Source organism: Carettochelys insculpta, chromosome 9, assembly GCF_033958435.1.
Source record: "Carettochelys insculpta isolate YL-2023 chromosome 9, ASM3395843v1, whole genome shotgun sequence".
Classification (NCBI taxonomy): domain Eukaryota; kingdom Metazoa; phylum Chordata; order Testudines; family Carettochelyidae; genus Carettochelys; species Carettochelys insculpta.
Window position 1 is genome coordinate 17173033 of NC_134145.1, and position 19518 is coordinate 17192550.

A 19518-nucleotide genomic window follows, 5' to 3' on the forward strand; every position below is an offset into this window, starting at 1 on the left:
TCATTGTTCCAGTAGTAGCACCTAGAACAGTCACAAAGAGAACAGAATGAGTCTCCTCTACAGCCTTAGCTACGTGGCAGGTGGCTTTTAGATCAAACTGTAGCGGCTCCTGCACGAAGCTCTAGATGTCCCAGGTTTGAGTCTGCCTGTGGGTGGTTACAAGTGGGGACTTGCCCAGAATTTCAACTGGGTCTCTGAAGCTTGGGATGTGCCTCCTCAGCTAGGGTAAGTATGTAACTCACACAGCCAGGGGATCAGTGTTCCATGTAGTGGTACCTACACCACTTACACAGAGAAAAGACTAAGTCTCCTCCACAGCCTTAGCTGAGTGCCTTTCACCTCAAACTGCAGAGGCTCCTACACTGACCTCCAAAGGTCCAAGGTTCTAGTCTACCTGCAGGCAGTTACAATAGCATAATCGAATAGAGGCTAACCAGGTTAATTTTAACAATCGGCCAGAAGCAATTTGACCACATACAGATTCTGCTGTTCCTTCAAGATTTGTCAAGAATGTCTTGTCAGTAGCGTAATTGCTTCACTCTCAGTTTCATTAAGCCACTATATTTGTGGTTATTACCGTTTAGCCAAGTGTGTAAGCAAGGGTAGGTTCGAAGTCAAAAGCCCAGGCCAAAGCCATTGCTAGTCAATAGAGCAGCGATGTTCATCACGATGTACTTGGAATCCAAAGCCCAGATGAAACATATCACATATGCATATCCATCACCTGTGACATGCGACAGGTCCCATTAAAGTCAATGGAACTACTCAATGTGCTTGAAGTTATGCATGTAAAGTGCATTAACTTTTTTATGTATATGGACTCCATGGCTCTTGGAAATAAGTGACTAGCAGCTGTCAGTGACAGCAGGTCAGGAGACCACAATTTTCAGTTGTTTAACAGTACCTTGCAATTCTATGAGCTTGCAGTATACGTTGGGATAGTGATTATCTCTATTAACTTTGATTTCTAAATAGTCACACTTAATTGTGCAGCTCAAACTAAGGTACCTTTAAGGAAACATTACACTTGTTGCTTTGTATATATGCCTCAAATACCACTGACAAAAATGAATGCACTATTTTATTCCCTTTTATTTCCTCTTACAAAAAAAACAAAAACAAAAAAAGCACAAAACACAAGCCTAGTAAAAAACTGCTTGACATTTCTCTAACTTTGTTAATTTTTAAGAAAACTGAGATACAGACTGGTTAAGTGACTTGTCCAAGCAAACACAGCAACTTAGAGAACCCAGGAGTCCTGACTTCCCTTCCCCTGTTCTCTTCACTCCTCCACACATGCTCTCCAGAAAATACTAAACTATTCAATAAAGTACAGACTTAACTTCTATGTTGCTTCTTAACATGTTGAATATATTGGGCAAATCAGCAACAGGTTGATCACACACATTTGTCTTTCCAGCTATCAACCTGGACAGGACAGAGGTTACATTAGTTCAATTATACATGGTTTAATGATCAACTTAATCCATTTGACTCTTCTGAAGTGAACAGAAGTATATATAGGTTAAAATCTTTAACCTGGAACCATCATACAGCAAAAACTATCACTAGGGAAAACATCTCTTCAAAATTACCTTTGGACATTGGAAATCGACAAGATGAAAATAGCCTTTGTCTTACTTTTCACTGTCCCTTTTGCTATTTCAAGTACAATTGACAAAGACCACTCTTCCTTTGATTCTGCATCTCCTGAGCCAAAACCAAGATTTGCCATGTTAGATGATGTGCGGATTTTAGCTACTGGGCTTCTCCAGCTTGGGCATGGCCTTAAAGACTTTGTCCACAAGACTAAGAGGCAAATGAATGACATACTTCAAAAACTTAACATTTTTGACAAGTCCTTTTATGAGCTCTCGCTGCAAACCAATGAAATCAAGGTAGAGGAAGAAGAGCTTAGAAAAACAACTTTCAGATTGCAGGCCAACAATGAAGAGATACGGAATATATCACTTGAGCTGAACTCAAAGATTGAAGACCTCTTACAACACAAGACCAAGCTTCAAGAGAAAATAGGGGGTCTAGAAGAGAAAGTAATTAAATTAGTTCACATCCAGCCTGAAATTCACGAATCGAAAGAAATGACTTCACTCAAAGTAAGTAGACTTGAGGAAACCCAGTGGGTAGAAAGTCAAAATAAACAGGGATTCTGTTTTAAGGAGTGATGCTCTCAGAGTCCTGTTTCTGCCACACATTTCAAGAAGCATAATATATATTTTGAAAAATAAGCTTTGTTTATAAATCTGGAGGACAACAGTCCTATACAAGTCAATAATGTCTTACTATGCCCTGTGAAATGCCATCAGTTTTAAGGCATAAATCCCCAAAGAAATCAGTGACGAAATATGCTTGAAAACAGATGGAATGGTATAGCCCTACATATTTGCTCTGTGCTTAAAAAAAATCAATTTCAAAGTACACTAAAGCTGAATGGTAAAACCCTTAGAAAGGAGATTAACAAAACTACAACACAAGACAGCTCAGTGTGGTTTACGTGAATTCGGATAGGTTTAATATTTATAAGAGTTAGCAACATTTGTTTTAAAAATGAACCTTAAAGAAGGACCATCTAGCTATGGCAGTGTTTCCCAACCTTTTTTTTTTTTTTTTTTTTTATAAAGTACCTCTTTTTAAAAAAAAATTATAAGTAGTCCCAGACTTCTCTCGTGTACCTATAAGGTACACATACCACCACTTGAGAAACATGGTCCTCCAGTAATCTGAGGTCTTGAAACAAGTGCCATTCAACCTCTCCAGATTACTGTACCTTTTCATCAGTCAGATGTTTTGCACATTACCAAGTTACATCTCTCTTAAAAACTACTTACTTACAAAAACAAGCAAAAATAGCACAGAAGACTACTCCTGAAAACTTGCTGATTTTCTACCATCTTATTATCAAATAAATGAATTGGAATAGAAATATTGTTACTTCCATTCCAGTGTAAGGCATGTGAAGCAGCAGAAACAAGTGATTGTCCAAATGAACTTTTAGATTGTACTGACTTCACTAGTGTTTTTTTATGTAGCCTGCTGTAAGACTAGGCAAATATCTAAATGAGTTGATGCACCCCCTGGAAGACTTTGGGTGCATGTACCCCAGGTTGAGAAACACTGATCTATGATACTTAGATGACCCCCATCACCACAGTACTTGAGCACATCACAATCTCCAGTATTTTTATTCTCACTTCTGGGAGGTAAGGCAGTGCTTTTATTTGCAATTTTCAGACAAGAACAGAGGCACAAAAAGGCTAGGTGACTTGCCCAAGGTCACACAGAAAACGTGTCACAGCAAGGAAATTAATCTAAGTCCTAAACATTGGAACATCCCTCCTCTCTAATGGCCTAGTGGCATATGTTACTTATATAATTCAATTAAAAACACAAAAATTCATTCTTCGGATTATCTGAAGCAGACAGAAGTCCCGCTCAAGGACGAACTACAGAATTTGACCCAAAATTCGCATAGGTACTCACTGCAGGGGAAAAGAAAGGATTCTGCCTCACAAGATAGGACATAGAAAAAAGGTCTTTTGAAAGTAACTATTGCTCATGCATTAATCTGTCCTAACACAAACAGGCTACGTCTACACGTGCATGCTACATCGAAATAGCTTATTTCAATGCAGCGACATTGAAATAGTCTATTTTGATGAATAACATCTACATGTCCTCCAGGGCTGGCAACGTCGACGTTCAACTTCGATGTTGGGCAGCACCACATCAAAATAGGCGCTGCGAGGGAACGTCTACACGCCAATGTAGCACACATCAAAATAAGGGTGCCAGGAACAGCTGCAGACAGGGTCACAGGGTGGACTCAACAGCAAGCCGCTCCCTTAAAGGGCCCCTCCCAGACACAGTTGCACTAAACAAACACAAGATCCACAGAGCCGACAACTGGTTGCAGACCCTGTGCATGCAGCATGGATCCCCAGCTGCCGCACCAGCAGCCAGAAGCCCTGGGCTAAGGGCTGCTGCACACGGTGACCATAGAGCCCCGCAGGGGCTGGAGAGAGCATCTCTCAACCCCTCAGCTGATGGCCGCCATGGCGGACCCCACTATTTCGATCTTGCGGGACGCGGATCATCTTCACATGCCCTACTTCGACGTTCAACTTCGAAGTAGGGCGCTATTCCCATCCCCTCATGGGGTTAGCGACTTCGACGTCTCGCCGCCTAACGTCGATTTCAACTTCGAAATAGCGCCCAACATGTGTAGCTGTGACGGGCGCTATTTCGAAGTTGGCGCCGCTACTTCGAAGTAGCATGCACGTGTAGACGCGGCCACACACACACACACACACACACACACACACACACACACACACACACACACACACACACACACACACACACACAGAGAAACCTGTCTTTGATTAAGCTCCAGTTTCTTTCTCCTCCAGAATTTTGCACAGCAACAGGATAACCACATTAAGCAACTTCTCAAAGTAGTACAAGAACAGCATGCACAACTCGATAAACAGCACAATCAAATAAAGGAGCTGGAAGAGAAGGTAGAGTAACTAGTTCTTCAAATACACTTCTCCTTTCTGGAATTCATTCTGATTCTCTGAGATAGATGGGTGAGGGAAATTAATCCCATGGTCCAAAATGCAAATCTTTTGATGGGTATGAACTGCTGTGGTACTGCAGCAGGTGGTTTGGGCCAATGTCTTAAGAATGCCAGGTATAAAGTCCTGTACCCTGGACTCTGCGGGTCGGGGGGGCATATTTAGAGACTGTAACTTTTCTCATTTTGTGTAATTCTCTAATAACCTTTATCTTACTGTTCTTCCAACTCCTTCCTTTCACCTGCCTTTCAATTTTATGTTCTTTTCTCTTTTTCCTCTCTCTGCTACTATCTTCACCTTGACACAACTCTGTGCTCTCCACAAAAATGTTTAATCTCTGTTACCACAGCTATGGGTGCAACTGATTGCATATTGAAACTGACACGATCCTATTTAATTTCATTCCTCTGAGCAGGACCCCAAGAATTTTTAGTGTAGAAGGGCTCTTTAAACTAGCTAGAGACTAGCTTCTGAGTAGTGTCATTTGGGGACACAAGTTAAGTCCCTCTATCGATCAAGATGTACATCAAATGGACTACAAGTTGAACCTCTCTAATCCAGAACTCTCTCACCCAGCAACATCCATGGTCCAGCATGATTTTATTTGCTAGATGACCACTTATTATGGGGGTGACCAAGTTTCCCATGGTCCCATAAAGTTTCTTTCCCACCACCAGTCCTCGTTCTCAGTGTTCTGTGCTGTTACTTAGGAGTAATTTACGCCTAAATATCTTCTAAGATACAAGTAAGCAATGGAAGTGTTGGTAATGCTGCTAGACAATATAGATCTGTTAAATGTGCAGATACAGGGGGGTTTTCTTTTCTTCTAGTTTCTTATGAACTCAGGGCTTATGAAAGGGACTGGGTTTTCAGCTTTGGAGACTCAATTCCTCTATTTAAGCATGTAAAATGTTGCAGCAATGCATATTACAAACACACTGCCCCAGCAAGTTCTCTCATTTGGCACTGGTCAGGTCCTGAGGGTGCCAGATTAGAGAGCTTCCACCTGTAATAAACTGCCAATTTCCTTATCTCAGTGAAGAAGTTTCACAGATCAAACACAGAGTTTCAAAGAGGCATGTTAGCATTAGTATATTCAGAATCTCTGGGAACATTTACATAAAACACTTTTCATGTTGTACAACAGAGTACAGTAGGGTCTCAACATTTACAAACCTAAGGTTTGCAAATTCAAGTATTTGCAAGTGGCCACTGCCCCGGGGCTCCAGGCAGGGAGTGGCGTCAGCTGCCACTTCCCTGGGCAGGGAGTGCCGGCAGCTATGGCTTCACCAGGGCTCCTGGGAGCAGCACCAGCAGCCACAACTTCCCAGAGAAGGGAGCCTTGCCAGCCTAAATAGCTAAATATCCCCGGGTCTCTGAGCCCCTGTATTCGTGAAATTCAGCATTCGCGAGGGTTCTCAACAAAGGACCCTCACAACTGTTAAGACCCTATTGTACAACATCAAAAATGTAATTGACAATAAAAATAGACACAGTGTTTTGGATTGGTGAATTAAATGACTTCTGATGATAATTCCTGATGCTTGGCAGATCATTAATACATAAATATGCTTTTCAGCTAAGCAATACAAGTCTCCAAAGAAACCCAGAGAGTTCATTTTCTCTGAAGCAAAGTGAACCAAAGATCATTCCCCTTCCATTACGTAATTCCACAGCTGCACTTCAAGAATTTAAAGGTAAGACCATACAATATTTTACGCATGACTGTGTAACACATTGTATCTGCAGTTGTCTATACATGTGCATGTACAGGAGGTTTTTCTTTTCTTCTTCTAATTTCTTATGAAGTCAGGACTTATGAAAGGGACTGGGTTTTCCGCTTTGGAGACTCAATTCCTCTGTTTAACCATATAAAATGTTGTAGTAATGCACATTACAACACACTGCCCCACAAATTTGCCTCCATTTAGACAAAGTGGGATAACTTCTAGGGCAGGGGTCAGCAACCAAAATAGCTAGAAGAGACTTTCTTTTTTAATTCAGTATAAAGCTCAATAATTCAAGAGCTACGATGCATGTGAACAGGAGACAGTCCTTAAAAAATAACGTCAAACCATACTTCTTGTAACCCCTAATTCAATAGTAACACACAGTGATTTGTAATGTGATACATGTTTACTGCATGACATTCACAAACTTTTTACATATTCTATTTCCTCACACTTCATGTGTGTGGTTTGTACCACTATCCTCCTGACTTCCACTCCTGAACCTATTTTAATTATGCCAATTTATCTTATGTTTGACCTGACTTTCTTCAAATGCATGTTGCCCTTCATAGCATGCATGCCACATGCTTCCTTTTATTTTTCAAAATCAAGACTTTATTAGCAACATGATCAAAATACAGATACAGTTTTATATCCCACTATGCACTGCATATATTAAAGGGGGAGCTATCCAACGTTTCGAGATCACATGTTTTTTGCTATTTAGATAGGAGTTGTTCATTGTTGGGCTTTTAGATGTTCATCTTTATCAAATAATCAGGAGGGGTTTTTTTGTTTGTTTTTTGTTTTTGTTTTTTTTTTTTTTTACTTTGAATTATAGCACGGGGAGCCGCAAAGAAGTCCTCATGCGACTCTGGAACTGCAAACTTGCAAGACCACTGTTCTAGGGTTAAAATAGTTTAGTTTTGGCAGGCAGTTCAGTCTTTGGCCTCTCCTTTGGTTGTATTTTGTATCACATATACAAGGCAGTACCTTTATTGGCAGTTACCAGTTAGTTCATCAGCTAGACAATGGACTGAGGATCCAAAGATCATTTCACATAGGTTGTAAACAGAACTTTGGATTAGATTGTTAGAAATGATCAGCATTTTTAGACTCCAGCAGTAATAACATTTTGGAAGTCAGTTTATTTCAAACAACTACTCAGTGAAAAAGTTGTGGAGAAAATAAGTCACTATTTCCAATAATCTGTTCCTAGACTATATTTTTTGCAAGGATCATCTCAATTGAAATCTTGCCTAATGAAGCAAACACCAGCTGCCCAGCCACCCAGCCAAACGCTTTGCCTCTGACATAATGTTTAGTCTTCAGAACCTCATTTCCCAGAAGGAGCCATCACAAAAGAATTAATCCAGCTTTGGGCATTTTCCCCCAAGATGCTCGATAAAGGCAACTACCACTACAGCACTGCATCCTTCAAACTTCATAACTGCGAAGATAGAATTGTAATTCATTATTTATTGTTATTCCAGATGTTGCTGGTGATTGCACTGACCTTTACAAGAGAGGTGAACGGGTCAGTGGTATTTACTCTATTAAGCCCAATGGATCTGAAGCTTTCAATGTCTACTGTGAAATGAAATCTGGTAAGACCTGCTATGCTAGAAGCAGTGTAATTCTTGTTTAACAGTTTTCTGATAAACTGAAAATGTGGTTATCGCACTAAAATATACATCAACATGCAGCAGGCCATAAAGAAAGTTGTCATCTATTTATAAGGGTGACTGCAGCCTGGGACATTCTGAATCCTTTCCTACTTTTAAAAGTACCACTGAGAATTGAAGAAATCACTTCCAGTCTTTCTTCAACCTATTCTTTGATATATAAGCAAGAGGTAAATACATTACCATCTATAGGAAATAGCTTTCCATCCCTGAAGCTGAATGGCCACTAAAAACCATGATTGCTAACCTTGTAATATAAGCAACTAGTAACTTTTCTAAATTAAGTCAGTTAATTGCAAAACTCTCACCATGGCCAGCTAACAGTGATTATGTTTTGAATAACTTTATCTTTGAATATCATTGAACTTCAAGATCGGACCAACAAGGAAAATAACGGAACACTACTGGTCACCACCTACCGCCGCCATGTTAAACCACTCTAGTGCATCACTGACAATCTATAACCTATCCTGGAAAACGATGCCTCACTCTCACAGACCTTGAGAGACAGGCCAATCCTCACCTAGAGACAGGACCCCAACCTCAAGAAAATACTTACCAGCAGCCACATGCCATACCACAGGAATACTAACCCAGGAACCTATCCCTGCAACAAATCCCATGGCCAACTCAGTCCACATGCCTATATAAGCAACACCACCACAGGGCCTATTCACATCAGCCACAACATCGGGGCTCATACACATGCACATCCACTAATGTGACATATACCATCAAGTGCCAGCAATGCCCCTCTGCCATGTATACTGGACAAACTGGACAGTCTCTGCACTGAAGGATAAACAGACATAAATCCAACACCAGGAATGGTGACACGTATCTGTAAGTGACCATTGTAACCTCCCTGGACATTCAATGATGGATTTAAAAGTAGGCATTCTTCTCCAAAAGAATTTTACCAAGAGTTTACAGAGGAAGACATCTGAATTGGAATTCATTTACAAATTTATCGCCTTTAACCTTGTCCTGAATAGAGATCTTAAGTGGCTTATGCAGTACAAAGGCAATTTCCCCACCCTTGATAATATGCAGGAATGAGACACATCCATATTAATTTGTTTCATTAACTGGTCCTACTAGTGACTGATAACTTCCTCCATTTCTCTCCCCCTGCTCCACTCTGTTTTCTGCTCCAAATCCATCCGAGAAGGTAGGTTTTACCCATCAAAGCTCATGACCTAATAAAGTTGTTAGTTTCTAAGGTGCCACAAGACTGCCTGTTATTTGTGAAGTTACAGACTAACACAGAGATCCTTGCAATGCTTTGAACAGTTTGACATGTGGTCTTTATAAAGCCATCCCAGGGGAAAACTCATACTAATTTATAGGCCTCTGCATGCTGGGTCATTTCAATGAGTTTGTCACCAATCACTAACAATGTTGGATCTAAACCAGGATTTGCCCACGCACAATAGAGTTGTGCATATACTAATAACTACGGCAACTACTGACGATATAAGCTTTGCCAGCAGCCTTCAATGGTATCTGTTTGTCTTCCTATTAACAGACTTAATGCTGTTATTTTGTGTTACACATACATGCATCACCAGGGTGGCCTGTTCTCCTTTCTCCCATTGTATCATACCACAGCACAGTAACTCTCAGGCTGACAGTGCTGCTCCAGATAAGTGCCCTCTTACGTCCCTGATATCTGGCAGAGGTGCCTAGTGTTTCTAAGAATACACAGATACAAACACAGGGAGGCAGGGTGATATGTGTGGATGTGCAAACAGGATTGGGCATGTGATTTCATTGTGCAAAGAAGCTGCTGAAGGGACAACAAACATGGCTGGATGATGGAACTGGGTCAGATGAGGGTGTCATGACCTAGTTACTAGAAAAACAAAACAAAACAAAACAAAATAAAATCAGTCACAGTATACTTGTATCAGCCTTGTATACTTTATACAGTTGTTTGCATAATATCCTAAGTAGCTACTTTTAAAAAGAATTTTATTGACTGTAAACAATATTCATAAAATGCACAGCAGATCTACCAATATGGAACAATTAATTTTTCTTTTTATCTGATATATCCTTGTCAAAGTCCAAACAAATGTTTACAATGACCTAACAGGTTTATGATTTATTTCCTTTTGTCATTCACAGACAGCTCATGGACAGTAATTCAAAACAGAGTGGATGGATCACTAGATTTCAATCAAACCTGGCAGAGTTACACAAATGGCTTTGGTGACCTCAATGGTAAAAGCACTCTTTTGTCTTCTTCATTTTTTACAAACTTTTAGCTGCACTTTGATGCTAAAATCTTGCCTGAGTTGAGCAGACTGACAGAGCAGACAGAAACAAGCCAACGAATCTGAGCAGCTCGTATAGCTAATCTATATTGCATATCCAGAAATACAATGCCCCAAATTTCAGCAACATGCTTGTGTGTGTGCTTACCCTTAAACATGTGCATAGGAGCTTGGTTAAACCAGGACTTCAAAGACTAATTTCAGCTTCAAACGTTATTTTATTTATTTAGAATCCAGCCTTTCCATGCTTCCCATCCCAAATTCTAGTTTTCCTTTGACCACAAGAACAAAAGAAATACATATTACAAACCAGCATAGTCAGCAGCACTTCTACCTCCCACTGCACCACATCTAAGCTAAGCACCACCACATTAATTGTTTAAGCTCCAGACAGCCTTAGGGCAGACACTGTTTTCCTTCACACGTACCCAGTCTCCCCATCATTGGCAGCCAGTCATGTTACTTGGATGTGGATAGGAAGGAAACACCCATGTTTAGATTAGTTAATCAACAACTCTCTGGCCATTTTTAATGCCAAGTATTGTCCAGCAGCTTGCCTGTCCAGCAGATTTTTCTATGCAGCTATTTAAAAGCAACTGACTCTCCTTTTACAGAAAGATGATGGACTGTGGCAGGACTCACGTGGCAGATTAAAAACTCACCAATTTCCCAGTCTGACACACAGCAGTGGGCAGAGAGCAGCATGACATCAGCTATTGCTTTCTTTCACATCCTCAACAGTGAAGCACTGCCCTATTCCTCCCTCCGATGTTGGAGCAGTAAATAGGATTCAGGCAGGGCATTTGCTCATTTAGCAAGACGCACTTGTTTGATTTTAAGGACTGCCCCCTAACTGGTGTGTATTTCCCACATCAACATAGGGGCCGTGTCTACACGAGCCCCAAACTTTGAAATGGCCACGCAAATGGCCATTTCGAAGTTTACTAATGAAGCGCTGAAATGCATATTCAGCGCTTCATTAGCATGTGGGCGGCAGCGGTGCTTCAAAATTGACGTGGCTCGTCCAGACAGGGCTCCTTTTCGAAAGGACCCCGCCTACTTCGAAGTCCCCTTATTCTCATGAGCTGATGGGAACAAGTGGACTTCGAAGTAGGCGGGGTCCTTTTGAAAAGGAGCCCCGTCTGGACGAGACGCGCGGCAGCAAGCCGCATCAATTTCGAAGTGCCGCTGCTGCCCGCATGCTAATGAAGTGCTGAATATGCATTTCAGTGCTTCATTAGTAAACTTCGAAATGGCCATTTGTGTGGCCATTTCGAAGTTTGGGGCTCGTGTAGATGTAGCCAGGGTGTGTTTTGTTCCAGAGATCAGAAAAATTCAGGAAAAGGATCATATAAATACACAGAGATACCAATGTATGATTGTGGCTTGAGCAGGATTTTGTAACATGACCACAAAATGGTGGGGTTCTGGTTGCTGACGGCAGTTGTGTCCTGTATTTTTTCAGAAGAACTAGTCCTTTGTTCCTTGCGATGAACGTGGTCACCTTGCCTGGGTAACATTCACATTTGACAGGACTGTTTTTACATGGGCATCAGCAATAAGCAAACTCAGAAACTGGTGCATATTTTGCTAAAGAGCATGTTCAACTATTAAAAAGTTTGTGAAAGAGGAAAACCATTCCAATTAAACCCTTTTTATTTTCGGGGCTGTGGGGGAATAAATGAGGGTATCAAAATCCCAATCTGAGTCTCCTCACCACCTCAGCCAAAGTGCAAGCCATTTCCATTACAATTAAGTTTTATATATGTCACTCCTTCACTTATTATACTGTTTCAGTTTTGCATTTGTTAAAAATGTCTGGAATCCCCTTTGCAGGTGCTGTAAAAATCAGAAGATGTTCTATACCATTTACATATCTAGTTTTTATGGATCACGAGTGTGTAATTAGAAAGATGTAAACAAAAAGAATGTTTCAGGAGATTCTCTGAAAAGATCAAGAGTTCCCAAGACTCATGCTATTGATTTAATTAAAGCAATGAATAAACCTTTTTAAATAATTACACTGTTTTAACTCCACACTGATGATTTTCATGCAACTTGTCTGTGCAGGGGAATTTTGGTTGGGACTAGAGAAGATATATTCCATTGCTAACCAAGCTGACTACATTTTACATATTGAGCTGAAAGACTGGAAAGATAATAAACGCTACATCGAGTACACATTCACACTGGGAAGTTCAGAAACAAACTACACACTTCATCTTTCGGAGATTTCAGGAAATATTCCCAATGCGCTGCCTGAACGAACAAACCTGAGATTCTCTATGATGGATCATGACAACATTACAAAGAGAGATTTCAACTGTCCACAAAGATATTCAGGTAGCAGATTACTGAAGCAGATTAAAGCTCCATTTCCTTTGTTACATTAGATATAATTTCATGAATTATTGGGAATCTGTCTGTAATTACTCAGCTGTCATAGATGTTAGAGATTGAAAGGACAAGTTCACAACATCTCTCCCCTGAAAATGAATATAAAATAATTATCTGCACTTACATTGTGTTTTTTTCCCCAAAGACTTCAGAGTCTTAAGATGCCACCTGCACATTATTAAACCAATAATGTATTTTTCCCCAAGATGGGAAAACTGAAGCACAGAGATGTTAAGTGACTTGCCCAAGGTCATAGACTGAATTAGTATCAAAGATAGAAATGAAACTCTGGGGTGAGTTCCTGATTATTTAAGTCAACAGGAGTTTTGCTAAAAAGTTCAGTGGAGCAAGGAGTTCACCTGCCATCTCCTGGGTTCTAGTCCTGCATCTAGCCCCCCCGGAATACCTTAGCTTGTTACATGTAATCCCTTCTTGCACACAACAGGAGACGGATTAGACAGTAATGCTGCTGTATCATACTGAGCATGCCATAGCTGAGCTTGCAGCCAAATTTCCATTTAAGCCTGATTTTGGTCTGCTCTAAAATGAACAAAATAAATCCCATTCACCTCAAAGCAGATAGGCTGTGGCCACGCTTGGCCAAAACTTCAAAATGGCCATGCTAATGGCCAAATCGGAGGATACTAGTGAGGTGCTGAAATGAATATTCAGCACCCCATTAGCATGCTGCTGGCCGCCGCACTTCAAGCTGCCATGTTTTGATGGCACATGGCTTGGCTACCCGGGGATCCTTTTGAAACCCCCCCCCTCCCCCCACATTTCGAAATCCCCTTATTCCTGTCAGCTGATAGGAATAAGGAGATTTCTAAGCGTGTGGGGTCCTTTCGAAAAGGACCCCCATGTAGCTGAGCTGCACACGATCAAAACACCGCACTTTTGAAGTGCCACGGCTGGCGGCATGCTAACGAGGGGCTGAATATTCATTTCAGTGCCTTAGTAGTATCCTCCGATTTGGCCATTAGCATGGCCATTTTGAAGTTTTAGCCACAGGTGGCCACAGCCATAGACAGACATAGGACAAAGGTAGAATTTTCCTACACATTCAAAAAACAAGAGTCCTCCATTGACCTCCATCGGAGTTGGCTCAGGTTGAGGGCATCTTCCATTTTCAAACTGCAGTCCAAATCTGTGACTAACTTTCTGACACCTAAATGACACCTAAATATTTTTTGCAGGTGGCTGGTGGCACAGAGCATGTGGGGAAACAAATCTGAATGGAAAATATATCAATCCAAGATCAGAAGGAAAACCAGAAAGGAGACGAGGAATATACTGGAAGCCTCAGAAAGGAAGAGTCTATTTGATCAAATCAACCAAACTGATGATACAGCCTATGGATTTAGATAGTTTTGAATGAACCATCAACATATTGTGAACTAATAATCAGGGCTGCATGCCCAAATACAAGGCATTACATAGATTCTATACTACTCAATGACACAACACAGAGGAGTCTATCATCATCTTGTGGTATATTTGGAGATTATTATTATTTTGTCCAATATAAACATATCCCAAATTCAAAACTACCTACGCACCCCCCAACTTTGAAGACTAGTACCCAGAAAATGGATGTGTTTTGATATTTTGGCAGACTGGATTGCGTACACACAAGAATTTTCAGGCCAATGCATTCATTTCTGGAGTTTTGCAGAGGAGAATATTAAAAATGTTTTAACAAAACTAACTGACTGACAGAATTCTAAAGAAAACATTTAAGTATTAGTTTTGAAGAAAAAATGCTGTATAAAGTAACTAGATTCAAGCACAGGCTGTACTTCTCTCATCCAGAACCCTTGGGACCTGTCCCGGGCCAGTCAAGAGAATCTGCCGAACCATGGGAGGTCAATATTTTCTAGCACATTACTAACACGTCCACTACTTAAATGGGCTATTCAAAGACATTTAGCAATAAATTACAGCTAAATAACAGCACAGAACAGAGAGCCAGGACTCGTGGCTGTAAATAAACTTTATGGGACCACAGGAAATTTGGCTACAACCATGACAAGTGGTTGCCCAGGTAACTAAAATCATGCTGGATTATGGATGTTGCCAGATGAGAGAGTTTTGGATTAGAGAGCTTCAACCTGTGGTATAGTCTCTGAATGTGTCTATGCATGAATGAACTGGCAGATAATTCAGCAGCTTATGGTACTTCGTGTTTAAATATGAACATCCAGCAGTGTCTTTAGATTCAGATCTTCATAGTTTGTACTCATGAAACTACGAAAATATCACATCTGGAAATGCAGAATGTGAAAGTAACCTTTAATAATTGACTGTGCAGAATAATTCTTAGGCCCTGATCCAACGACTGCTGTTATTTTTTCCATGTGGATGTCAATGAGTTTTAAATCAGACCATTCAGTTACCATCTGACATACCTTATATATAGAATCGCCTGGATGAAGTCCGGTATTTAAATCAGACCAATTGCCTTTCATATAAATAGACACCAATCCTGCAACCTACACCTATGCAAGAAATCTCGTTGAAACCAAGGTGTGACTCAATTAATCACATTGGTAAGGACTACAAGATTCTGCAGGAGCTTCAGACCCAATCATGTAAATGCACATTCACAACTTTTCTCAACCAAGGAACCACAGAAGTCAATGGGACTATTCACATACTTACGGTCAGGCATGCTTATAAGTGTGTTTGCTCAGCAGGAGCCATGGAATGTGATTATACTGAGTCATATTGACTTTTCTATCTTATCTAACAACTGTACTGTACGAATTTTGTAGTATTTTAACATTTATAGCCACTAAAATCTACTTTTTTGAACAATATTTTTGTCAACATGAAAGCAAGGCTGAATCATACAGCAAATTACAAAGAAATCATGCACTACTTCACTAAGACGTCTGATGTTGCTGAAATGCACTCATTGCAATCAAAGTGGGTCAATCAAGAGACGCTGCACATTTGTACTAATGTGCTGCAAGTGTTTAGTTGTTTATATGACATTTTAAAAATCAATAATGATAAATTCCAACAAGAAACAAATATGTACCGTGAATAAATGAATTCTAAAAGGGTTAGTTTTCTGAGTTGGCTGTACTCATACAGAGGTTTATCTAGTTCCCAGAAGCCAAGGAGACTGGGGATGAAGACAAGAACTATCTTCATTGTCATCATCAACAACTATGGGCTCAGTGCCTGTTGGTGTCCGATGCCTCTCTCACAATTTCCTTCCATCTTTCCCCGTCCAGTGCAGAGTGGCTTAGTTTCTGTGGACTAGCTCTGCACCAATCTACTATATCATCTACCCATTCTCTTTGGTGTCTGCCTCTCCTATTCGAACCATCCATTACACCGAATACCAAGGTCTTGATTTTCATTTGTTGTTGGTCTTGGTGCTGCTTAAAATCCCCTGTGCAGTTCTCAACTCTCTGCTTGCCAGCATCCTTGGAAGACAAACAGCAAGGCTATCTCACCAGTACTTCCCACCTGCTTATCCTCTTCCACCCAACATTCAGGACAGGATCCTTACTCCCCTGTCCTGCTCCTTGTAACAATGCCTGAATGATAAATCTACCAGGCAGCTAATTTAGACTGTACTCTCAAGCCCTCCAATTTCAATGTACTGAAGTCAGATATTTTCCTTCCTAAGAGCGTAATTCACAGGAAAAAAAAACAATTCGCTTTCCAATCAAGACAAGTCTTTACTTTTTAGGTAAATCCCAATCACTTAACCCATAGAAGCCTGCCAAAAACTGGAAAAATAAACCATGAGAGCTGTCCAGCCCCTGGGGAGCAGAGAGCTCAGGCTAAAGGCTAGAACATACAGGCTATGGGAACACTGGAGATAGCACTGGCGGACTATTCAAATGTGAGCTCAGCAACAGCTTCACCCTCACTGCAAAATGGGTGGACTGAGACATACATTTCAGCAGGACAGGAAAATCTACACTCCTGGACATACCATTAAACACTTCATTTCAGAACCCCAACCTTCAGGTTCTATAACAAAAAAAAATGAGCTGGGTTTTCATTTCTCTGCTTTCACTGACTCCATCTCCTTTCCCCTCTATCACAGAAGCAAAAGAAGCCCCATCCTGCCTTCCAAGTGGGGAGTTATTTTCATTTTTCACAGGAAAGACTTTTTTTCCATCCCCTGCCCCATCCCAGATGGAAATGGGATAAAGAGGAATGGAAGGGAAAAAGACTTAGGGAAATCAAAAAACTGAAAACTGAACACACAGCATGTTGTATTTTGTTCTGATGCAATATTGTCAATGATAAAACCATATGCCACAATACAGTTCTGTGGACACATCAAAAGGAAGAGTGAAAAAAGTTGGATGTTTTTTCTTCTGAACACTATTTTCAATTAAAAACAGCTTTTCAAATTATAGGAAAATTTTCTACTAAAATTTTCACATACTGATAAAAACATTTTGCATTGAAAATATCTTTTCAAGAAAAAAACTGATCATCTCTAGTTCCAACCCAATCCCTTGGCTACTATATGACCCTATCTTCCCAAAAGGCATTTTTGTCTTCAAAGATACCACTTTTATAGAATTCCTGAGGACACAGGTGCAAAAGGAGATGAAATCAAACCCCTTGTTCATTGATGTCTCAGCCTGATTTACTAACACAGCTGTAAAACTGATCCAGATTTGGATTTCATTACGTAATTGAACACATGGGCTGTGTCTATGGTAGCCCCCTTCTTGGAAGGGAGCATCAAAATGACATGTACCAGGGAATGTCAATGGGGCACGGCAATGCATATGCAGCACCTCGTTAGCCTAACGGTGTCCACGCAAATTTAGAAGCTGCTAACTTCGAAGTGCTGGCAGGCAGTCTAGCCACAGATGCTTTGAAATACACACCCATTGCTAGACTGCCTGCCAGCACTTTGAAGTTAGCAGCTTTGAAATTCGCACAGCTGCCGTTATGCTAATGAGGTGCTGCATATGCATAGCAGCGCCTCGTTGACATTCCCCGCTCCCTGTCATTTCCATGCCGCCTTCAGAGAAGGGGCTACTGTAGATACAGCTATGGTTTCGTGTTGTGACTGTGCTGGAGTAATTATGATTTTAATGCAAAACCACATGAAACTTCTGAGGTTTCAGTTGAAATTTGCCTTGAGGTTTTAGGTTTGTTTGTAACTGAAACTCAAGCAAACCGCATACAGACTAGCAATGAAGAAGGCTCACTCAGATATCCCTATGAACTGGTGAGTTTTATGCAGCTAGGTCTCTGAGGTTTTGCACAGAACTATTCTATAGACATTTATTTTTTACCATAAGAGTATGACGCCTTATGATGTCTTTGACATGAAGATGTGATGACAGGGCAAATTTTGCAGCCAACAGATCAACGAGAAACCTGCATATCTCACAGGGATTAAAATGTATTTCAAAATCTTACCTGTAAGTAGTGTTTGGAACATACACATCCCTAGCAGGAAACTCCAGTATCTCTCTTGTAGGTCTAACTCTACTATCTGGATAAAGTTTCACTTGCAACAATTCTGGAGTTAGGCAGTAATGAGGATTCTCAGGGGCTGGAGATATGTCTATCTTCAGCTGAGCTATAGAAAAAAATATTGTATTACTAGAAGTGGAAGATAAATACAAATCAGTGTGTATATTAATGTTATTTTCTGAAGTGGAGAAGGTTAATATACTTGCCTTTCACTTCTGAAAAATTACTGAAAGTAAGGTCTGTTAGCCTGTGAAATAATCTACTGAAGGAAGCATCTGAATACTCATCACTTGGCACTTGAAATAACAGACTAAGTCTGGGCGAGCAAAGCGGGGAGCAAACCCCCTCAGGGTGTGTGAAATTTCATAAGCGGGCTTGCAGCATGGTTGGCTGCTGGGTCTCAAGCTCATCCATCTCATTAAAAATGTTGAAATATACTACTGTTTTTATGGACGTGTATTCACATTTATGTACCCACTGATAATGTTTTTACATGCTACATACTTATTTTCTTAGTCGTGCCGAAAGAGGTTTTTTCATATAAACATAACCGAAATTCCAGTTGGGCTGCTAGTTGCAGGGAAGAAAAGTTGGCCCAATGCAAAACGTTTCCTCACTCCTGAACTAGGTAATATATATACAATCAATAACTATCTTGACCTTGCAGTAATAGTGAGCTTTTCCCATCTAGAAGATACACGTAGATTCATGATGCCATGGTCCCGAGGCAAATCCATTTAGGCAACACTGAAGAAAAGGACCAGTGAACACAGATGGGCAATAGAGAATGAGTAAGGCGATAGGAGGGGAAGAAGCACGCAGGAGTTGTGAGGCACAACCAATCTTATAATATACAACCCTTGCAGCACTTTCCACCAGGACAGTGTAATACCTGTAATGGGTCTCAACCTCCGTAAAACGGAAGATGGTCTTCTCATATCTGCAAGGAACTTGTACAAATCTTCATCACTCAAGCGATCCCCTTCCTGTAAGTTGAAGGGAAAAATGTGTGCTTTTCAATACAGTAGAGGCACAATGATTTGACTGGGAAAATAATCATCTTTCACATTCCTGAACCTTTATACCATACTTTCTTGGAACAAGATGATAAGAATATTAATACATTATGTTAATATCAAGGTCCCTTCATTATGAGAAGTGGATATATTATTTTATTGGCAATTTTTAAAAATAAACAGCCTCTTTTTTTCTGAAGGCTTCCCCCACACCCTGACACACACTATTTTCTATGTTCATCAAAACTAGAAAATTGAATTTTCAGATTCTAAAATTCCCCCTCCTGTCTCTCTGCCACCATTTTTTCCCCCTTTTGCCAATGAACACAATAGAATTAAGGATGTCT

General features: G+C 40.5%; 2 protein-coding genes across 11 annotated transcripts in view; one reads left to right on the plus strand and one right to left on the minus strand.

Annotated features, from left to right (window-relative positions):
* The window catches only part of DOCK7 (dedicator of cytokinesis 7), a 149410-nt gene that overhangs the window by 76072 nt on the left and 53820 nt on the right, over positions 1–19518 (minus strand). For all 10 annotated transcript variants that reach the window (XR_012646518.1, XM_075002183.1, XM_075002185.1 and 7 more), the window contains exons 13-14: positions 19048–19141; positions 18099–18261 (exon numbers count right to left, since the gene is read on the minus strand). Coding sequence is in view for 9 of the 10 variants with exons in the window: in XM_075002183.1 (XP_074858284.1) it covers positions 18099–18261; positions 19048–19141 (257 nt within the window). In the remaining variant the exon portion in view is untranslated. The remainder of the gene's footprint in view (positions 1–18098; positions 18262–19047; positions 19142–19518) is intronic.
* Positions 1620–14064, plus strand: ANGPTL3 (angiopoietin like 3). The gene is made up of 7 exons (XM_075002192.1): positions 1620–2114; positions 4428–4538; positions 6175–6292; positions 7819–7932; positions 10141–10236; positions 12360–12632; positions 13883–14064. The coding sequence occupies exons 1-7, from the start codon at positions 1620–1622 to the stop codon at positions 14062–14064; spliced, it is 1389 nt and encodes a 462-aa protein (XP_074858293.1).